The sequence below is a fragment of the Solea senegalensis genome, linkage group LG2 (assembly GCF_019176455.1).
Source record: "Solea senegalensis isolate Sse05_10M linkage group LG2, IFAPA_SoseM_1, whole genome shotgun sequence".
Lineage (NCBI taxonomy): Eukaryota > Metazoa > Chordata > Actinopteri > Pleuronectiformes > Soleidae > Solea > Solea senegalensis.
Window position 1 is genome coordinate 18440118 of NC_058022.1, and position 22280 is coordinate 18462397.

At 39.2% G+C, this 22280-nt stretch overlaps 1 protein-coding gene across 5 annotated transcripts; it reads right to left on the reverse strand.

Moving 5' to 3' along the window:
- Positions 1 to 22: 22 nt before the first annotated feature.
- Positions 23 to 22022, reverse strand: ppp2r3b (protein phosphatase 2, regulatory subunit B'', beta). 5 transcript variants are annotated; one of them, XM_044013749.1, is made up of 15 exons: positions 21849 to 22022; positions 20010 to 20403; positions 11003 to 11188; positions 10517 to 10620; positions 9755 to 9857; positions 8340 to 8414; positions 8109 to 8195; positions 7642 to 7798; positions 7000 to 7048; positions 6807 to 6896; positions 5982 to 6157; positions 4298 to 4416; positions 4098 to 4204; positions 3042 to 3083; positions 1378 to 1440 (listed from the first exon to the last, which is right to left on the reverse strand). In XM_044013749.1, exons 2-14 carry the CDS (start codon positions 20361 to 20363, stop codon positions 3065 to 3067), a joined length of 1626 nt encoding a protein of 541 aa, XP_043869684.1. In that variant the 5' UTR covers positions 20364 to 20403; positions 21849 to 22022; the 3' UTR covers positions 1378 to 1440; positions 3042 to 3064. The 5 variants fall into 5 exon arrangements, with proteins under 5 accessions (XP_043869676.1, XP_043869669.1, XP_043869706.1 ...); XM_044013741.1 differs by lacking the exon at positions 3042 to 3083 and having other exon boundaries at positions 23 to 1440; positions 4304 to 4416; XM_044013734.1 differs by lacking the exon at positions 3042 to 3083 and having other exon boundaries at positions 23 to 1440.
- Positions 22023 to 22280: the final 258 nt, after the last annotated feature.

Sequence of the window (22280 nt, forward strand, 5' to 3'; positions counted from 1 at the left end):
TGAATCAAACTAAAGTGCAGCATCTGTTTTCTTTTCTCTTCCATTAACCAAGGCTTTATTAATTTAACGAAAAACAAAACACTTTTAAAATTGGTTCCTTTTGTTCTGTCAAAGTACATTCAAATTATTTACTTCATGACATAGAAAAAAAAGAATCTGTCTATAACACTTGCCTAAATCATTTACAACACAGCAAGCACCAAAGACATATTTACAGTTCTTAATAAATCCATCTCTAATAATTTATGACCTCATCTCACACACACACACACACACACACACGAAGTCTGCGTCATAATGGATACACATCTGTGTGTACAGCAGACTCAACAACGGTGGCTTGTCTAGCATTTACAGTGACCGCTCATTTCAGCAAAAGAACCATGAATGAATTTACAGCTTCAGAGAAAAAACATTCCGTTGTGATCACTGGAATGTAGAATTAACCAATGACTTGAGATGACACGGGATGCTCCAGTGTGTGCAGAGAACATGGTTTTAACTCATGGGAATATAAAAATTGAACGCTGGTGTTCAGAGAAAACAACACAAAGCTCCACATGCACAACACGACATCCCCTGCTTTTTTGTGTGCGAGGAGGGATTTAGAAACGTGCTGCTTGTCACGCCATGAAGTCAACAACTGGTGAGAATATGAAAACATTTGGTTGAGTATTGCGAGGAACTGCCTTCTGCTAAAGGCCACTTCACATCTCCTCTTAGTCACGTGTGTGATAAAGTGTCCATTACTCTGCCAGACCTCTGACTGTATCTCCTGGCTTTGCACTTGCTCTCTGATGTGGTGTGTATTTATGTGCAGGACAGAAACTGAGCCTGAAGCTGCAAATCCCCGACCTGCTGTGGAGAGGAGAGGTGACTCCATTCCACTTTTTCTTGACCGATACCGAGATCACAACCTAGTAGAGCATCTCCCGATACTGATATTGCTCTGATACAGTATTTTATCATCGTTTAAATTACTTAGCTGTTGACAACATGATGCATTTACCACCTAGTCACAGCCAGCCATTTAAAACATAACACTCCAAGAAAAAATTAAACAGCCACATTTTTACAGACTGAGCTTAGTGAAGCATGTATGTGATAGTTAGGGTTTTTGGATAGTGTCTGATTTTACATTTTTATTTCTCTGATCTAGTAATGTTGACCAGTATCAGACCGAGACAATACAGAGTTTTTGTCTCAGTTCATCCCTAATGTGACGCAGTAGCTAACACCTTTGTTTATGATCCATTTCTGGAAGCGCAGTTTGCTCAGCAGGGGGCGAGATAACGCTACAGGACTGAGGGTCATTCATAGTCATCCTCATACTCATCGTCCAGGTCCACGTCGAAGTGTGGAATGGGGATCTCAAAGAAGTGTTTCTTTCTCAGACCGGTGGAGATGTACTGCCCCAACGGGCTACAAGGATTTTCATACCTAAACAAATGGGGGAGAAGATCAGTGATACATCAGTCAAAAAACTGTATTGATCAACAGTCAGGTATTCATGTGAGCACTGCTCCTAAATAACCATTGAAAAGATCCCCTTCCATTTCCACTGCTAATGTAAGTAAGAGGAGGAATAAATCCACAGAGATGCACGCCAAAGTTTATCTGAAGTTCATCTGAGGCTTCAGCTGCACGTGTTGCACAAATCAAGAGAGAGACTTGCAAACGTTCAGTTTTTGTAACAAGACAAAATGGCTGTTTCTTAGCTTCTGTCTGTCTGTGGAGACTTGAGGGAGAGAGGACGGTCACTTTTAACAGTAAAATACCCACTTGATTTGTCAAAACTCTGCTGAAGGCTCATATTTACGCCAAATAAACTTCACAATAGAACAAGGACTGTGGCTTTTATTCCCCATTTCTTTCAATGGAAGAACATTAAGAAGGGATCTTGTAGCAGATAGTGTGAACAAATGGAAAAATTACAGCAAATAAAAGAATATTTTAGTGAACACATGGAGATGTTTAAAATGGCTGATAAGGTCATAAAAAAACAAAACAAGAGCCAAGAATACTTTTTTCTTGAAGGATAACTCCATAAAAGGAATGGTTTGACGTTTAGGAAATACAATTATTTTCTTTCTATTACTTTCTTGCTCAGATATAGACGAGAAGATTGACGACACTCGTGTCTCTACTGCAAATATGACGCTACAACCAGTGGCCAGTTAGCGTAGCTTAGCACAAGCACAAAGTGGCTCCGTCTAAACACAACATAACAAAATACAATCCACCAACATCCTCCATCTGTTGATTAATATGCTACATATTGTTCAAAAACCTCCTGTGGATAACAGATGAATATCACATTCATTGTAATGACTAAAGGTGCTGATGTTGGACTTTCACATGGGATTCTTTTATAGCTTTAGACCATTATACATTTTGAAAGTTTGTACTTTTTAAATCTGCATTTGAAATGTTTTTAGTTATTTGATATATTTATTTACATATTACATCTTTTTTTTTATTAATAAATAAAAGCACGTTTCTTTTTGTGCTTTAAATGGATTTCACATATATGGTGTGAGGACAGATGCATCAAGTAAAATGATCCTGAACTGGGAGGAAGGGATTGTTTAGTTGTTGACGGTTATAGAATCATATTTACCCTACAGTCAATTTCATGGTGAGAAAGAGGAAAACATTCTTTGTATTTCATAAATGTCAAAATATTACACAGGGTTTTTTTTTTTGCAAACCAGAATGCACGACCACAGGAGCACCACATGAAGGCATGGACAGAGATGGTGCGGGAGTTTTTTGTGCAGAAGATAAAGGAAAAAAACAACAACACAGACGCTGTCTGGTTCAGAAACAGACTCCCAGCTCTAAGATATGATATCACGTACACATGACACTGCACTGACTGACAAAAAACTATCTTCTGTCAACATCATGCTAAGACCGGTTGGGTTTGGGTTTGAAGCCAGGAGTGAGTTTAGGACTAGACTCGCCCAGAGAGGAGGAGGAAGAGGAGGTGGTGGTGGTGGAGGAAACACAGTCCCTGCTGCTTACGCTATGTGTCTTACCTGCTCTGGTTAGACGTCTGTCTTTAGGAGTCGGTGGAATTCCTAAAAACCACCACACAACACACCCGTCAACGGCCTCTTCTATCACTGACTCACGTACACGGACTCGAGCGCTGAACATAATCCTCAGTTTAAATATTACTGTGTGTGTGTGTTGATGTAGGCAAATGTCACTGTCTGACGGCATGATAGAAGTTTTGATTAAACCTGAGCTTCACATGTGTAATATGTAAAAGAAAAAGAAACGACATATGAATAAATTAGAAATTTCCACATTTAGATATTGATGATGAAGATTTGTATATTAGTATAAATACATATGTATATATATATATATATATGTATAGCTAGTATATTATTGCATCAGCTCACGAATTATTATCTTATTATCTGTACATTTAAACAATCACTCCAAAACATTAATCAGGAGTTGTGTTCACATCCATGTTTTCTGTTCAGTCATCATGAAGTTCTCTTAAATCTAACATTTTCTTTAATACTCTTCATTTTCTAAAGACTGTGGTGGCAGTTAAAGAGAATGATTTTTACTTTTGTCTTCCTATTTATGATAAAATCATACTTTCAGCAGTACATTTTTATATTGAGGCATGGGGCGATATATAAAAATGTCCCATCGTGATTATCCTGACCAAAATAATTGTGATTCATGATATTATTGTGATCATTGTAAATTTTAAAAAAGAAAGTTGTTTTTACATTCATAAATGAGCATGGCTTTCTGCTCATCTTTATTTCTTTATTTTGTTTGTATCTGTAAGCTCTCAATACAAAAATAATATTACTAATGTTACAAAGAAATTATTATGAATTACAAAGAATGACTGGAAAGATGCAGCTTCCGCCTACATTGCACTTCAAAATAAATCCCTAAAAGTGTGTTTGGTGAGTTTCTAGTCCCTCTATTTTTTCCATTCCCAGGTATCCTGACAATAAACAATCACCACAATCCATCGACAACTTTGCCAGTGCATTGCCCCATCCCTAGTTGTATCTGCAGCTGCATGTGACATAACCATGGAGTAAAATCAGACTTACAAATCGTTGCACTGCTCGTTGGCAGCCTCCTCCGCCACCAGTGTGTCGTACTCATCTGCGGCGTATTTCTCCCAGTCTGAAACTTCCTGGCCGTCTGTTTCCACCTCCTTAAAAAACACATGACAAATTACAAGATCCACATGATTCCACAGAGTCGACTCACATCTGGCGGCATCCCATCAGGATTTAACCCTCCCTACCCTTACGACAGAGAACGGGTCCCTCTGCTCGTGCTCCAGGTACTTCTCGAAGTTGAAGAATGTGTCGAAGAAGACGTGGGACAACTTGCACCTCTTCAGGTCCCGCAGCGTGATCTTACCTGGATAATGTTAAGACAGTCACTTCAGATGGCTTTTTAAACACAGACCTACTTACTGACACATAATTTATAGCATAGGTAGTAATAAACTACTTTAGACTTTTCTGCCTGGTTTTTCCATCCAATCTAAGCATTGAAAATGAGTCTGAGGTTAAAGGCTAATTCATGTCTGGGTCTGGTTGGGTTGGCAGCACATCGGGGCTAAGCTCATCCAACTACTGATGAAAATAAAAAGCAGTTAGCGCACAATATTTGAAGCTACAGCTGACACTAATGATCACTTTCATGAGTCCATTCATCTGTCGCTCGTTTTTCCAATAAACTCAATCGTACGTGACAAGTTATGAGGTCGTTAACATTGTTTATGTTGTGGAAGTTAAAGAAAAAAAAAATATCGCAATTTATTCAACTGAAAGACTGAAACAGAAAAGTGACCAACATGTCTGTATTTATGAAGCCTTTTCCAGGATGTGTTTTGGATTTCTACCATTAAAAGTATGGACTACTCATCAGAATAGTAAAATTACCCCTTTTCTGCCAAAAAATATGAAAACTACCCCTTCACATTCCAAATATAAATAAATATATAATAATGATAATAATAATAAGAAAAGAACAACCAATTATGTAAATAATACACCATCACAAGAGAATAATATTTAGGTACAAGACTACAATTAATTTTACTTAATGTTTCAGGCCTGTGCCAAGATTTGAACAGACTAATAGGTTTATTTTTTCACATTAAATGGACTATATGTAGTACATCTACTGAATATATTTTAAAACAGCTGTATAAAATCTTAAGGCAATCTCTACACCCGGCAGATAACTTGCTGTGTGATGCCTACGATGGATTGATGTGCTTTTATATCTTTGAAGCAGTCAAACATCCTAAATTCTGTTTTTGAAATCGCAGAAAAGAGACTTTTGATTGATGAAAGAATAAAGTTCTAAATCTACTGACAGTGGAATCTGTTTACGTGTTTATGAAACCTCCATCAGACTCTTCTGATCTGCATATTGTGCTTGCTCCTTGTCATCAGATGCAACATCTCTCAACTCACACGGCCCAAATCTCATTCAGAACGTTTAATTGAATGTGAATCTTTAACAGAGTTATCAATCCGCTCAAACTATAAAGGTTATTTTAACTGTTGAGTACAATATCAGCCTCAAATACTGTAAAGAAGCTGTTACGGCTCAAATTACATGTTATATCACACAGCTCGACTGACCACCAGGTCAACTGAGGGTCGCATTCTTGCTGTGGCTATCAATACTAAACACAGGCACACCCTCAACATTGACTAGTGTCTTTCAAATGGCATAGTGGAAAAGCTAAATGCTGAAGGGAATTTGTTGACATGAGCAGCTGGCAGCAGTCAGTCCACATCAGTCAGTCAGTTCCTCATCTATGTATAACTGTTCTCTCAGCTAATGGTCAATGACCTGGGCTGAAAATGTGAACATGTGTGCGTCACTGTCACCGTGGAAATGGTGGAACTTGCCCCACTCAGAGTGTGAACCTAACAGTGTGTACAAATGTAAAAAAAGGGTCTGACCTTCGACCTCAGGCTTGACAAGGTCAAGCATTTGGCAGAGGCAGTCCTCGAAGGGAAGCGGCTCAATGGCCATGGCGTCCAGCTTTTGACACTGTTCCTCATAGAAGTATTCCAGTTCGTACATGCTGAGCACGCCATCCCCATCCAGGTCCATACAGCGGAACCAGTACTCTATACTGGACACAGATAAAAGAAGCGGCGGGCAGGCAGTTGAACGTGTTAGACTGAAAGGCTGCAAAGAAGTACACCATGTAATTGGCGTAGAAAAGTAGGCTTTTTCAGCAGACACATTGAGTAGTAATTGTAGGAAAAGCACAGGTGTTAGTAATAACATTAATGACGGCGCTGTTCTATTCAAATGCCCCTGTAAACCGTGACACTTGACAGCGAACAAGTTCTAGTTTCAGGACCTTGAAAGTGACGCAGCAAAATAAAATTCCGCCATAGTTAATTTGATCATTTACACCTGTGCTTTTCCTACAGTGCCGGGTTAAAATAACCTCATTAAATAGGTCCGTAGACACGGAATACTTTACTCTGTAAGGAAAAGTGAGTTCAGATATTGGACATGTAGTGACACGTGTCATTTTGTTTCATAGTGTCATTTGATTGTCATTTTCATGTGTTCAAAATGTGTATTGTGGCACTGTTGGTGCAAAGTAATTAGCATTCCCGTGGCAACTAGCCCATTGTTTCAATGAGAGAGGTTTTGTTATCCAGAGCACGATGCTCACGCTTAGAATGTTAAAAAATGCTGGACTGTATGTGTAGTAGACAGTAAATTGGGAGTAAATTTGGATGCAGTGTGTGTGTGTGTCTACATACCTGGTGTCAGTCTTCTTGTCTTCCTCAGAGATGAGAAACCAGACAAAATCAGCATAACTCAGCTTGCCCTCCTTATACACCCGTCTGTCCCTGGAGAAATAAAAGGTATTAAAACCAGCAGTGGAACCAAATTTTAAACCATGTTTGCTAGTTTTAATGAGCATCATTTAAACTCTAAGACATGGTGACTTGCCTTGTTACTGTTCCTGAGAATATTCTCTCTATCATCTTCTGCGATATGGCTGAAAAAAAGAAAAAGAAAGAAAGAAAGAAAAAAAGATTATTTACAATCCAGACTTTTGGGAAAAACATTATCATTTTTCTCTTAGACAACAGCGCTCTCACTTAATGTAAAACTTTTTCATAACACATGTAATCCATTCCCGCAGACTGTAAATCCAGACTGGAGAGTGCAGCTCATTGTTTTTATCTTGACAATACTATAAATCCTACAGTCATAATTTTGACCATATAGTGGTAGAAATTGTTCCAGACATGGCGTCATTGGAGCAGAGTATACAATATGGTGCTCTCTCATTGATCTTGAATCTCATTTCCCCTGCCTCACTCACAGACCATCAACCAAGAACATGTGGTGTGGAGTGTGTGGGGAAGAGGCATCAAGGACCTTTCCTGAATCATGTACAAATAATTATTTTAAGTTACACGTAGTTTGTTTATGTATCGACTGTGCTTACGATGACGTAAGTTACGTAACTTTGAAGAATTGTAACTATGACCGTAGAGTTAAGTGGATTCCAGCTAAGTATTCACTCAAGAATAATATAATAAGATGAATATTTCTTCAAAGAAAGTGGGGCTGTGTATTTTGCACCTTGGTCATTGTGCCGTGCCATGTCCCTCGGGTCTATGTAGAGGTCATGGTCTTTGTCCAACTCCCAGAACTTGCAGTAGATGACATAGAAATGTTCATAGGAGAAGAACTCAGTCAACTGGTTCACGTCTTCTTCCTGCTCCAGCAGCATCACATTCTGGCACAGTAGGAAAAAAATGTCAGTTAAAGTAGACTACCTTTCTGGATATCTATTATTTTATAGATGACTTCTAATATACATTTTTCAATCAATTTTTTAGGGCAAACTAAAATGGTTCGGCATAGAGACAAAAGAACAACATTTTAAAATGCAACCAAAAGTTAATACATATTTTTTTTTATAGATTTGAGAGATAAAAACATTTCATAAAAACACTCAAAACTATATATATTTTTAAATAACAGACAGACACTCAAAGTAAAATCTTAAATTAATATACATTTAATAAATAAATTTAGTCAGATACCTGAAGAAAGTTACTTTTCCTGAGCTCATGAAATGTTATTTTTCCAGTCCACGACCGGTTCACATTGTAAAATATCCTCTGAATCACCTGGGAAAACAGTTGACAAGTTGATCACATACAATTCAACCAATGCACGGGCAAAACTTAACTATTGCGTCGTCTCATTTTAATGACTGGCAATCTGCAGTTTTGCTGTATTAATGCGATGACATGTGTATAATGGTGACATACTGTGGTGATGTATCGTGAGTGAAAGTCTGGTGCCTCCTTCAGAAAGGCCAGGCCTGGATGCGAGTTCACCACATCCTGAAAACATCAAGTAAATTCAGCTCACTTTGTTTTCTACTGCATGTCTGCCTATTTTCCAAAACACAGCCCACAAAACTAATAAACAGAAATGCAAAACAACAACTCAGTGACATGCTGATCTACAACTACAAATGCATATGTTGAGCTGAATTCTCCAGCTACAATTACAGAGGAGTTAAAAGACAAAAACCACATCTGTCTCTTTTTTTGCTCGAGAGAACACATGACATTCAGACTAGAATATAAATGAAAACAGTTGTTAATGTCAATCTATATCACTTTCTCATACCATATGCTTTATAAATTGTGCTATGTAAAGTAATGGATCCAAGCATTGTAGGGGGAGGCTATCAAACTTAAATGTTTCTTTGACGTCAGAAAAAACAAGTTCAAACATTTTTGGGATGAGCAAAAGCCTTTCAGCTTTAACAGAGCAGTAGTGGGAGACCAGTGAAAGGACATTTGATAGTAACTGCTCGTAACCTTCTCTCCTTCCTCAAGCCATAAAGACACAGGGGGTGGTGCTGCATTTCGAATGAACCATAGTTATATTCTTACCGTCAAACTATCTCATGCCTTTTCTTTATTCTACCCCCTTTCTCTTTTGCCAGAGGAAAGAATTGTTGACATAAATACGAAGGCGGCAATGAAATTAAAAGGCCTTATTTCAGGGCAGCCGTCGTGCCTCTTTGACTCTTACTGTGAGAAATTAAATCATAGAGAAACACATAAATCACAGAGCACAGGAAACAGGCGGGGACAGTCAAATCTACTCCACTGCAATCCTCCTTTCATTCATCAAAACAGTCAAAGGCAATTCACCGCGCGGAACCATACAAATTAAACAGTAAGTGCCACAAGGCATCTCTGCTGGTATGCTAACGGGTGTCCGGGCTGCTCCTGCTGCCAGCATGAAAATGAATCAGGTGTGGGGTGGGGTCAGTGTGGAGAACCAACACATTATCAGGTGAAGGGAAAATACAAACAGCCAACACAGCAGGTCCACATGGTGAGAATGGTCAACAACGTTACGCTCAGGAAATAATTTGATGAATATGAGAGCAGGTTTTTCCTGGGATTATTTTGGGACTATAACATGTGTATGACATGAGATCTATTTTCATCTCCATCTCCCCTTGTTTAATTTCTGCTGAGCCTGAATCCTGCACTGGTTCCGTAAACTCCCACACTATATTACCAGCTTACAGTAACATCCCTAAATTAGTTCTCTGCCACATGAAAAGCACAAGTCCAGATCGTACCACCCAAGCCAATATAATTTTGCCATCCCACATTGCCAAGTTCAGCCCACTCCCTGGGTGTGCTGCAGCCAGTACCTGCAGGAATGGAATAAAGTCGTCTTGTTCCAGGTAATTACAGCCAGGCTTGGCCAAGAGGTGCACAAATTTAGAAGCGTCATCGTGACAGGTCTGCAGAATTCTGGAGAAGAAAAGAGAGAACAGATGGTTGTGAGGTTACTCCCTCTTTCGCGCGTACGCTCTCTCCATTTTTTTTAATCATTCTTCTGGAAACGCAACTTTTAAAGTGTTCCATATAGCAGAGTAAGTGCAGGCATAATACATTCTGAAATTAGGATTCTGTATCACAGCCTGGTGATTATGAGTGTGGAGTGTTATGGTAGCAATGTGAAAATAATGCACGTGTGTGGTGTGGCCTCTCATCAGAGAAGGGCTCAAAGGCCAGGTCTGTCCAGTTCTCTGGAGGCTCATACATTAATACAAGACCATGCCTACAAGATGCAACCGCATTTAACGCACAATGTGCAGCCACCATTACAACTGCCCAATGGCATTCTTTTCAGTTTCACACAGAAATACAATGAATGAATGAATGTTTTCTTTTATATACAGTACTATTCGCAGAGACTATCTCCTTTGAGTGTTGGTGAGGGATTAGTGATCAATGATTTTTGTTAAGGAATAAAAAGGAAAATGTAGATAATAGTAGTAGAAAACTGCATGCAGTGTCTGTGATCCCTACCAAGTGGTCATCATTGTCCCGAGGAGACTGTATGGGCCTTTTGGCTGTGAGAGAGTGTACCAGTGGTCTAGTGAGAACAAGAGGATCTATTGTCTTACTTTCTCCACATAGCGACAAACTTGTGGACGGACACGAAGCCCGTCCTGTCACCCCCAGCCGAGTTGAACAAAGGCACTTTCCAAAACAGAGGGCATTCGCAGGCCTGAGGAGACAAGGAGAGATGGTGTAATGTGGGTTGCAGATATTAAGGAGATGGCACAGTGTATGGATGAACTAATAGATCAGCATTTAACATGTGTGACATGCAAATGCAGAAATTAATGGCACAATAACAAACCACTCTGTTTTGATTCAAAAGCAGTGGTGCGTCACTTAAAAAACTTCCTTAAGGAAATCTAGCTGTCATTTCACTCACTTAGGTTCCCCTCAGGCCAGTGCTTACCTTCCTTGAGGAGTAGGAGATAATATTTTCCATTGGGTTTTCAAAATCAGCAAACATTGGTTAAGTCAGGAGCTAAATGGCACTAATGAAAATAATTTGCTGGGTGGCAGCTGAATCTCCATGCTACAAATCACATTCTCACCTTGGCAACCTGCCCCATGTCCTCAATGGTGGCCCTTTCATTTGGAAATTGGGAAAATGTTTTCTCAATTTTGGAAATGAGACCGTCGATGTTGAGGTTGGCTTGGGGCCGGCCCTGTGGGAAGTAAAACTTTGGAATGCTTTCACTGAGCGCAGTGGTGACGGGCTCCTCCGTCCTCACCTGGGCCTGAGACAAACACACAGACATAAACTGTTAGCCAATAATGTTAGCAAACACTTCCCAGTTGAAGCAGTGCATGAGCTCAAGTTTGCTGTAACCATGAAATCACACCTCTCAACCCGAAGGTCCATGAATGAAATGATATGTCTATGATACATATTAGCATCTACTGGATCGTCACTCTGTAATAGATTTCAATTAAGATTAAATTAAGCTGTCATAATAAGTGGTGAATATTTTACCCAACAAAAACCTGCTGAAAGCTATGATTGTAAGCCAGTATTGTGAGTAACTTGTTAGCATTACCTGTGTATCAAATTATATCTAAACAAATCTGAGGGCAGAAAAAACAGCAAAACTTGATATAGCTCATTCAAAGAAAACATTATATGTGGTAATCCACTCACAGTAAAAGTACTTGAACATGTTTGTATATATTCAATTATTTAGTTATTTCTTGACAGCAGAACATATTAGGAACAAAATGGTGGCTCTAACATGATAACAACTTACTTCTGTTTAGTTTTAGACACAAATAACATTTTACTTAAAAACAGACCAGTATTTATGTTCATCAGCTAAATAAAATTCAGCATTCTTAGCATTAAATCACAACAAGAACAAAGCTGTACATAATGTAGCATTTCTGACACATAACACTAAACATAATTTTCAATTGGTAACCACACATTTCCAAGATGTTTGATAAACATCACAACTTTATTTAAACCTTGTGTTATTTGATTCATCTGAAGTACAAGGCTGACAAAAAGGTAACTTTTTGGTGATCACCCATGCTCATCTGTATGACCAAAGCCAGTGTCTTGCAATGACTGGTTTAGATAATGTTCCTGAGGAGTGTATGTTAGTTTTGAACTGCAGCTACAGTCATGTCTAAAGGACTTCACTAACTTGGAGTCATGACTATATACAAAGCGGAGCCAAATATTTACACTCTGTATTGGTTCAACTAATTTCTAGCCAAGTGGAACGGTGTCATTCCAAAATGCCACACCTCTTATTAACACAGGAACCATGACACATCTGTGTATTTATGTCCTTTTAACCTAGTACCTAAAAATACCAGCTTTGTACATGAAGGCTTTCCAGTCAGAGCTGGAATGCTTCCTAACAAAAACATTATGCCCCACTGGTTCCAGACTCCCAGGCCTTCATGATAAATCGAATTGTTATGATTTAACGTACCAATTGAGCACAGTTGACACGACAATGACAAGATCATAATAATTGACAGAAATGACACTGCATGCCTTGCTGTGAAACAGGCAGTGTAGGAAATGAATCAGTGAAGATATTTCAAAGGCCACATATAACAAGTCAGAATGCCTGAGGACACAATATGTTGCTCATATTAGCCAGTTATTAAAAACAGCTTGAGCGTGTGCTTCTCTCAAACGTCATCTCATATTCAAAAACTACTTACAAGAGTGGACAATTCTCTCTTTGGTTTTTAGTTCTCACATAAATACACCCAGTGTTTTCATAAGAGGTATACATTTCATTTTGCCGTTTGTTTTAGCTCAACACATTCTTCTCATTGTTCACACCTCTCGTTAGAGTTTCTACATATAACGTCAGGTCTGTGTAGTGGTTGAAATAACAGGGCTAAATCTATCCATGTCCATTTCAACATGTGTGGGTGTCAGCATGGACTGAAAATGCTTAACTGTATTCTGTCAGCAGTAATCTGCTCATTTTACACTGCTGAATGATAATTGCTGGTGATCCTCTACTCTTCTCTGCCCAGTGTGTTGGTGTCAGCCATGGCTATAAAAGGACATAAACATCTCCTGTTGCCCTGACCCACACTGTCCCTCCTCTCTCTCCCTCACTTTCCTGCTAACCACTAGCAGAGCTCTTGAGCACAACTGGTAAGCCACATGACATTTTGCACAACGACAATGATGAGGTCTGAGAGGCGACGGTGAGCATACATACCAACATACCACACATGATGAAACATCTTACCAACAGTATAATGAGGGCCCACAACTCATGTCTCTTTGTATAAGACATGAAATACAACAAAATAACAGGTAATGAGCAGATACCACAGCACAACTGTCACAATTCACATGACGCAGCAGTGTGTAAGTACGTCTTGAGAGAGAGACATATCTTCTCATTTGTCCTCACCTCCCCAATATGCAACTGACCCATATCATATAATACCTATAGCGCCTCTCTGTAATGAACAACAGTGAGGAATATGTTGTCCACATAACAGCAGGCCTGTTCCACAATGCATTTTGGATGCCAAGACATTGAGTCCACAAATACCAGTGCACATTAATAGACTTGCTCACTGGCTGACAGGCCAGCTACGTCTGTTTAATTAAAGGCACACTGACACAAACACCTGCCTGTCCTTGTTGGAAAGCTCTGAGTCTCTTCTTAAACCGAGATGGCAGAACAAAGTCACAGCCACGTGCCAGCAGAGCCAACTCCTTCCTCAGGTCAGGGTCCTGACGCAGAGACAGCTCCTTCATCCTCATCCTTGCGCCAGACAGGATGGGGAAAACATACAAGCACAACACTCAATCCGGTGTTATCCTCCTCCCACTAGAAAGCACTCAATTGCAGTCAACACTGTAGGCAAAAGGCGGCAGCAACAGTGGAAGTCTTGTGTGTCTGTGTCCCTGTGATTGTCCTCTGTCAGAGCAAGAGCCTCTTAATGCAAGTGAGCAGCTGCAACTGTGGCTCTCTCTCCCATTCCAGATCTGGTCGCACAATCTCAGCTCTGACTGGTGCTCTGTCTCAGTCTCTACACAACACACACACACATGCACAAACAGCACAGGGTCAGGGAGCCCTTGCCCTAAAGTTGCTGGGAAGATAATAAGTGACTGAGTGTGTGGGAGTCACTCGGTGTACTGTATGTGTGGGATGGGAGGGGTGTGTGGCAATGGATCTGCTCTTTCCAGTTTGCATTCCTCCATGCTCATGGATGGTTATGTAAAGAGACAGACCTGTTGTTGCAGCTTGCAGCAGCCACAGGGCCAAAGGAAGGATGCACCTCAATACCACAATGACACGGTGCTCATGTTCACTGGCTTCATATCTGATACGCTCCCACGCAATCATATACTTCAGAGAATGTTTTGCTTATGCTGTGAACCCTTAAAATGGACAAATCTGTTCTTTTGGTCAGTTCATCCAGACATTTGAAGCAATGGACTTTAATGAAAGCTACAATGATACATAACTATCCATCCATCCATCTTCTACTGCTTTATCCTCCACAGAACCTATAGCCCTGTCAGCTGAGATACATAACTAACTATTTGAATTAGTTATATTTGTTACTAACTCTCTGTTTAACAGTATAAATCAAATTCATCAGCTGGGAGAAAAAAATATGAGGTGTGAGCCAATAAACAATTAACTAAGGTATTACTACTCAATAATAGATAACAAGAGTGAAGGTCAAATCATCAGATAATACACAGACAACAACTACAGACAATATATTCAATTATTCTACATCATATCTTATAGTGTTCTTTGTTTTGCCTTCCTTTTGCAAGCTTGGGCTGCCAGCCATTCCATATCTTATTATAGTTGATGGGCAATGGGAGGACGGGAGGGGGTGCATGTCAAATTCAAAGAACGATGACCGAACCAGTCTGTGACTATTAAAAGCACCAGCAAGCTCAAGCCCATTCAGGCGAGCTAAGAAACAAGCTCTGGAGAAACAAGAATGCATCTTTAGTCCACAAACAAATAAACACCTGCATCTGGTTGCTGCTGTCCTACAAGCATGGCAATTACATCAATTCCACATAAATATACTGATCTAACAGCTCTGAGTTTGCCTTTACAACAGTGACTGTAGGCAGGAAAAGCCCAACATCTGTATGCCTATAGCATCACCACCGGATGTAAAGATTAATTAAAAAGAAATGGAATAGAGATGTTTGCACCACGGAAGGTGAAAGCACACCCATATTATTTTTAGATGACAGGATCACAATGTCTACGTTTTTCCACTGTTTTACGCTCAACCCAGTTTCCTGTTATCCTCCACGCAGGACACTGCACATGCTTGATAAGCTGTTTGTGCCAACAGTACCAAGACCAATATAAAACTGCAGGTGTATAGGTGGATCCGCAACCAAAACCATTATTCCTCTTGCCATGGCTAACATCAGCACAAAAGCCTTTTATATAACCCAAATAGACAAACACCACAATGATCAACACTAACCAAATCATCTTCGGGCGTTTACTAAACCTGGAAATGATTTTTATCCACAAACCAAAATTATTCAGTTTTAATGTTTTCTCTGTTACACGGAGCAAAGAAACCAGGAAATATTTAAGGGTTAGGCTTGCTTCTATTATTGAAAAAGTCTAATTTGTACAGAAACATGTGTCTGGTATTTTTTTTTGTTGATTATGCAACTGATGTGATTATCAAGCACACTGTCTGGAGTTAGTGAGCTGACTTTAAAAAAGTGATGCTCTGTGCCGTTCTAAAACTGAGCTATTTAAGAGTCAACAAGCAAGGCCGGATGGCAACTACAGTGGAGAGAAATACCAGAAGGGTGGGGGGAAACCTGATCAAAAATACCCTAAGGGCCCATCTGCCAAACTGTCAATATGAGCATACATGGTGTACGTGGTGTCCCACAAATGATATGTTTGGCTGGGTTCACTGTGTGCATTGCTGAAGTGATTGAACCAGTTTTGTACCACACTATGTCCATCCAGAGGTGAACTTATCACGACCCTGGAGTGGAGCTACAACCAAGTCACAGCATGGCTACAGAACTCATGCAACTGTAAAACCCAGAAAGCTCTAGCTCAATCCATCACAACTGGACGTCTGAGAAGGGGATTTTGGAATACATGCGAATGTGAGCCAAAAACAAGCCTGATTGACAACACAGTGGGCTCAGGGAAGGCCAACAAATAAAGCATGATGTGTGCAAATCAACTTCCTTGCATAAAAGCAATATTGCAAAAGCACAACCCATCAGAATTATTTGCTGAAAACCTCTACAGTACATGTCACTAGAAGTGGAGCAAATGGTCAGATCACCAAAGGAAGAAGCTGCACATATAAGAAATAACACAAACAAGACTTTTATCCAAAACAGAACATGGTATGTGCACATCTGCTAACTTGAGCAACAGTAATGGTGCAAAAGCACCTGCCTATCTGTCTCTTTAGAGGTTTGTTGAAAAACCTATGTAGTCTATGTGTAAGCAGAAGTGGAGCAAAGGGGACAAAGCACTAAAGAAGGAAGCTGCAGAGATAAGCAGCGCTCACAAGACACCCCCGACACATTATTACACATATTTAACTAAATATTCAAAGTTTAGTTATTTATTAGTCACAGCTGTTTTTGAAGGTCAAAAATTTAAAAATAATATATATATATATAACCATTGTAATATTACAAAAATCAATGTTTCGTTTCCAGGATTTTCAAATAAATCCCAAATAATGTGGCTATAAAATGAACAAGCAGGACGCTATGTGGCTTTAGTTAAAGGTTTCAGGTATTTACCTCATTTCACAATATAACTATAAATTAATGAAGTTGCACAAACAGCAGATGAATTGGGACAAGTAAGATATCTTGGATGAGGAAAATAAATGCATGCATGGATCGACATCTCTCTTTTTCTTTGTGCCATGGTTCAAATAGGCCTAGATTAGCAGATTCTATGCCAAAACACAAACTTTGCAATCATACATTTAACATACAAGCTGCCAAGGCACAACAAATAAAGCACTTGTGGGAAACAGTTAAACACTCGCTCACTCTTTGACAAGGCAAGCAACTGATAACACGACCCTAGACCCCCAGCTTCAAATAGCTTTTGTTACTGAGCCCAACTAAGCATGTTATAAAAAGACATCTCGAGAAATAACCATTGAACTTAAATGTAGATGTAACAGAAGAAAAAGTCAACTCTCAAAGGAAACTTATTTCTGCTGCTCTATTTTCCTCAAACTGCTGTGTATGTCACCTGTTACAGCGTTTAGTAAGTAAGCAAGTAGGACAGCAGAACTGAAAGCTAAACATCTTTAGTGGGGTGATATTTACTGTACTAAGAGTAAATAAAAGATAAATGACAACATATTCTGACAATGAGAAGCATCTAATGGTGGCAACGTCAGAGTAAATTACACATAGGATAAATGTGCTGCCACATCTCCTCTCACTTGCAGAGTTCTGGGTAACTGATGCCAACACAAGGGAACTAAGGCTATCTATATCAGTGTCTGATGTCAAAGTCGGACCAGCTGTTCTAGACTGCATCAGTCGGACATAAATTGAATTTTTGAATAATCCTTCAAAGAATGCATCTGTACGTAGGAATTCATTTTGTTGTCTTAAAATAGAAGTATTACTTTATACAACCTCACATTCCCTTCAATAATGAGTGACACAGAGTGGACAAATGCCATGACACATCACAGCAGACTACACAGACTGTATTATTAAATCATTAAACCAGTTGCTTTAATAATGGGTGGCATTAGTAGAAAAAGGAAGGAAGAAATCGGGATGTTTATCTGTCCAGCCTTTCAAGTGTCAATCAAAAAAAAACTGATTAAAGAATCAAAGCCATTCTTCAGTGACAAACACTGACGATGAAACCTTCCATTGGGGACCAGCATGCTGCGCCAATGGTTTCCTTTTTTACTCCGTCTACATCTTGTGGTCAGGCTATTTTAGCAACAAATGTTTGTAACTTGACCTTGACGTGAAATACTCTAACATAAACAACTTAAAAGATAAGAAATAGTACATTTTGTGATCTATTTAGGTATGTAAAGAATAGAAAAGATAGACCTTTAATTGGACAAAAAGTTCTGAAAGGTGATTATCTGAGTTAGGGCACTTCAATTTGGGATATGATTCATATTAATGTTATAGTGACTTAAACATTCATGTAGGCTACGCGTGGTTGTATGCATAACTCTGAAAAAGACATCAATACCCCTTATAATCATCAAGAAACATACAGTATACCATGTTCTGAGCCCAACACTGGGTCAATTTCTGCAGTATCAGTGCTTCGGAGAGAGAGAGAGACAGGGAACAGTTGCCTCCCCAATGCTTTTTTTTTTAACATGTCAACAACATGCAGGAGGCGGGGCCTCAAAGAGCACGTGCCACCAGCTGTCTGGCTGCCTCACTGTCATCACACTCACTAATATCCACAGTCTATAACTATTCCAGGCAGTCGTGTTGCACTTCTCATCTTGATAGAGTAGAGAATCCTTAAATCAGATATTCAAATAACTTTGGGCCTCATAACCAGTTTTGTGCTGCTGGTTTTCTTTCTTTTATAATCAAACAGCCCAAAGCCAAGTTCTTACACATTTATAGGCTTCATGGTCACAGCATAACAAGCTCTGAAGCACAGGCTGACGGGAATAATGAAGGGCGACAGTGATAGGCTAGGTTCAGACACTCCTACATCTCATACCACACTAACTCATGGGTGAGGCCGGATTGTTTGGAAAATATTTGATGAATAATTGTACATATCCTTACAGACATGGGGACTCCACTATGACAGTGCATAGTGGACAATCTCCGATTGCTTTTGATGCTTGTGGTCTGCCTGGAAAAAAAGATCGCAGAGAAAAAAGTGGGACCAGTGTTAAGAAACTTGAAACTTTAAAAATCAGCATTGACTGAATCAACTGACTCAAGCCCCCATTGTGTCGATTAAGCCAAAGAAGAAGAATAATCTCTGTAACTCATCAATCAATTACATACATTTTTAACTGGACTGTTGGATGTTATGGTATGATGACATGCACCGAGAAAAGTATGAGCATCAACGTAACCTCACACAGTGGTCACATTTTAACTTTTTCAGGATCAAGAAAAGCAGCTGAAAGCAATTCATTTATATAGTCACTACTATAGTGATATATAGTCTACTACTTCATCCAATAACATGAGGGGCACTGGGGGGCTGAAGCTAATGCCAGTTGACATAATTTGCTCGTCCATCACAGGGCAAACATACAAAGACAAACAACCATTCACTCTTACACCTACAGTCAATTTAGAGTGTCCGATATACCTCTGCATGCCTTTGGACTGCCCAAACCAGGATGTGAACCAGCGATCACTAATCTTGTTAATAACCTTCAAATCTTTCAGCAAACTCAATCTCTAAAATAAAAATAGGAAAACTCAATACTTTTTTGCAAATGTGCAAAATTTCAAATTCAACAGTCCTTTTTGCCTAATCCATGGAATTAATTCCAGGCCAGTAAACTGTAAAGTTGCAACACACTCTAAGTTACATTTACCTCAGGTGACACAAAAAGGGTGGAACACCAGGCTACACCTTGGATTTTGACATTGAATACACTACCCTTAGATGAAAACCCTGAGGGGTGCTGGCTTAAGACTAAATCTTGTTCAAACCTGTCAAACTCTTTCATAATAATTTGGATAAGGTTTGATAATGAAGACCAATCACATAAGTGTTTACATTATTTTTTAAGAGCAATTCACACTGAAACAGAACTTCCCTATATGGAAAAGTTTACATAAACACAGCATTGTTTCAGAAATGTCTTAATACACACAAACCCCCACAAAACAACTTTAAGTACTGTACGATAAATGCCAGGCCTGTATGAGGTGCTGTAACACTGCCACAGAAGTACACTAAGAACAGAGAAGATGTGGAGCATGTGCACAAAGCTAGTTGTAATGTGATGTCTAGCTGGATTAAGGGTAAAACTTGTTCTTGTGTGTATGGGCCCTAAATGCTCATTATTTGAACTTTTCCAAAGTGTTTGGATGGGCTGACTTACCTTTTTTGTGCTGACAGACTTCCGTAGTACTCTGCCATTAGGTCCTGTCATTCTGGTGTTACTGCTACTCCCCGAGGGGAGAGTACTGGTTGATGTCGGGCTTGAGGGAGTACAGTGGGCAGTGGGCTTCTTCTCTGCCAGGTTCTTTTGTGATGCCACATTGTTGTTGTCCCTGAAACTCAGTGAACTTTTGACCTCGGCATCCCCATCGCCCACTTCAATGTTTTGTCCATTTCTAATTAGGTCAAGATAATCTTTGAGTAGTGACTGTGTTGCAGGATCACTCAACCAGTTGAGAAAGAGTTCATCCACCTTCATTTGAAGAACTGGCTGGAGGACTTGTGGAGATGGCATTGTACACAGTATCACTTACTGGGAATGTTGACAATTGAACCTGTGCAAAAATGAAAGGATGGTTAACATCAAAGCAATTCACCCTTGTCTCTGTATTTACAGGCCAGCTTCTTCAAGTGTTTTTAAGTTAAGCGTAAATCCTGTTAAGTCTCCTTTACTTATATAGCCCAACATCACACGTGTTTGTTTACAACCAGTACTGTACACTTTCTTATACACACCTGCAGTTTTTTGCTTACAAAAACAATATACATATATGCAGCCGTTTCAAATGTACTGTATTTATATTCCACAGGTGATTGCAATCTTAAATTACATGGTTCAGGACATTTGTTGGGACAAAACACAGACTCATCCTAACAATAATTCTTTGGAGAGATTGCAAAAGCCATTTTGGTGAGATACAGGTGATGTGGCCTGCACATTCTGTAACATACACCCAGGAACTCCATCTGTACCATCTATTTTCACACCATGAACACACAGGCCTTCAGCATGGTGTTTGTCAGTTCACATTGGATCATATCTACATTAATTATGTGTTAATCATGTAGTGTACTGTTTGAATTCACTCATTATTAAAAATAATTTCACTTCCACATAAGTTAATTTTATGCTTACCACATTTTCTATTGATAATTGTATAGTGTTAAAAGTCAAACCCTTATTTTGCCATTTCTGTAAGGAAGAAGAGCAGAAGGTAGCATAACAGAAAAACTATAAATTAACTACTGTTGGTTACTGTTAAGTTATCATTAGCACTGGCATGAAATATGCAAAACATCACAGGAAATGCATTAAAATGGACAGCAAACACTATGTTACGCAGAACAAATTTGCTTTTGACATTAATTATATTATAAAGTGGGTTGCAAGGATTTGTCATCTTTGAAAAATGAGTCCCCATCTAAAAAGTCTGGGATTATATTTGGATATTTGTTTTTTTTGTTTTGTTATTCATCATTTATAATCTATTATACGTGTTGTTATTGTTGCAGCTTTTTATATTTTAATGTACACATATAGCCATGGCTGTATAAATACTGGTAGAATAAATACAGCAAAAGCAGACGCTGTAAAAGGTGGCTACTTTAGATGCAGTGTCACCTATTGATAAAAAAGAAAACGGCACTTTCAGTAGTTTGGGGACAGTCACCCTTATTTTGATTATACAACAAATACTCGCTTACGTTACGAATTTTAGCGCGAACTGTCAATGCCTTTACCCAAATACCCACTGTAGAGTAAACGTGAAACACCACCGAGCCGTGTAATGTTAGCAATAATCTTAAACTCCGCCGTCAAACACAAACCGGTTTAACGCCAGATAGTAATAAACTGACGTTGTGTAAATCTGTCGGTCAAATTAGACCAATCGGGGTGAATATAGTTAGTTATCTCGGTGTTCGATACAAACTAGGAGTGTGTTAGCTACGATAGCTTTAGCAAGCTAACGTTAGCTTACTAAGTAAATACGACACTAACCTTGCAGTGTATGGACAGTAATTCCAGATGCGTCGATATTGCTCTACATTTATTCTTTCCTCTTAAGAGTAGTTGTGTTACGTAGGACCATGTATACCTGTTGATTAACTACGTATTTAAAGACTGTGGTATCTCCTGTGTTCATTTCGCTGGGCAACTTTTCAGGATCACGTTCCCCTGGTAACCACAGAGAAATAACGCGAGATCTTCCGCAAGGGAGTTCATCTGTGATCCCACAACGGTGGTAGCGGTTTCTTCACATAGTTTTACAGATGGTGAATGTTTGATTTATTAATGCTGTGTGAATCCCATTTGAGAATATAACTTGCTTGTAAAATGCATTTTGTGTTTTATTGAATATAAATTGTATACAGTAGTGTACTGAAAATGTTGGATGGTGTTTTTGCGTTGTGATAACACTTAATTCATATT

Coding starts and splice junctions, on each gene's coding strand:
- ppp2r3b (XM_044013734.1), bottom strand. CDS start 20,363: ATGCCATCTCCACAAGTCCTCCAGCCAGTTCTTCAAATGAAGGTGGAT. Junction 9,858..10,516: donor TTTGTCGCTATGTGGAGAAA/GTAAGACAATAG, acceptor TTTCTTCTCCAG/AATTCTGCAGACCTGTCACG. Junction 6,158..6,806: donor GACAAGAAGACTGACACCAG/GTATGTAGACAC, acceptor ATCTGTGTCCAG/TATAGAGTACTGGTTCCGCT.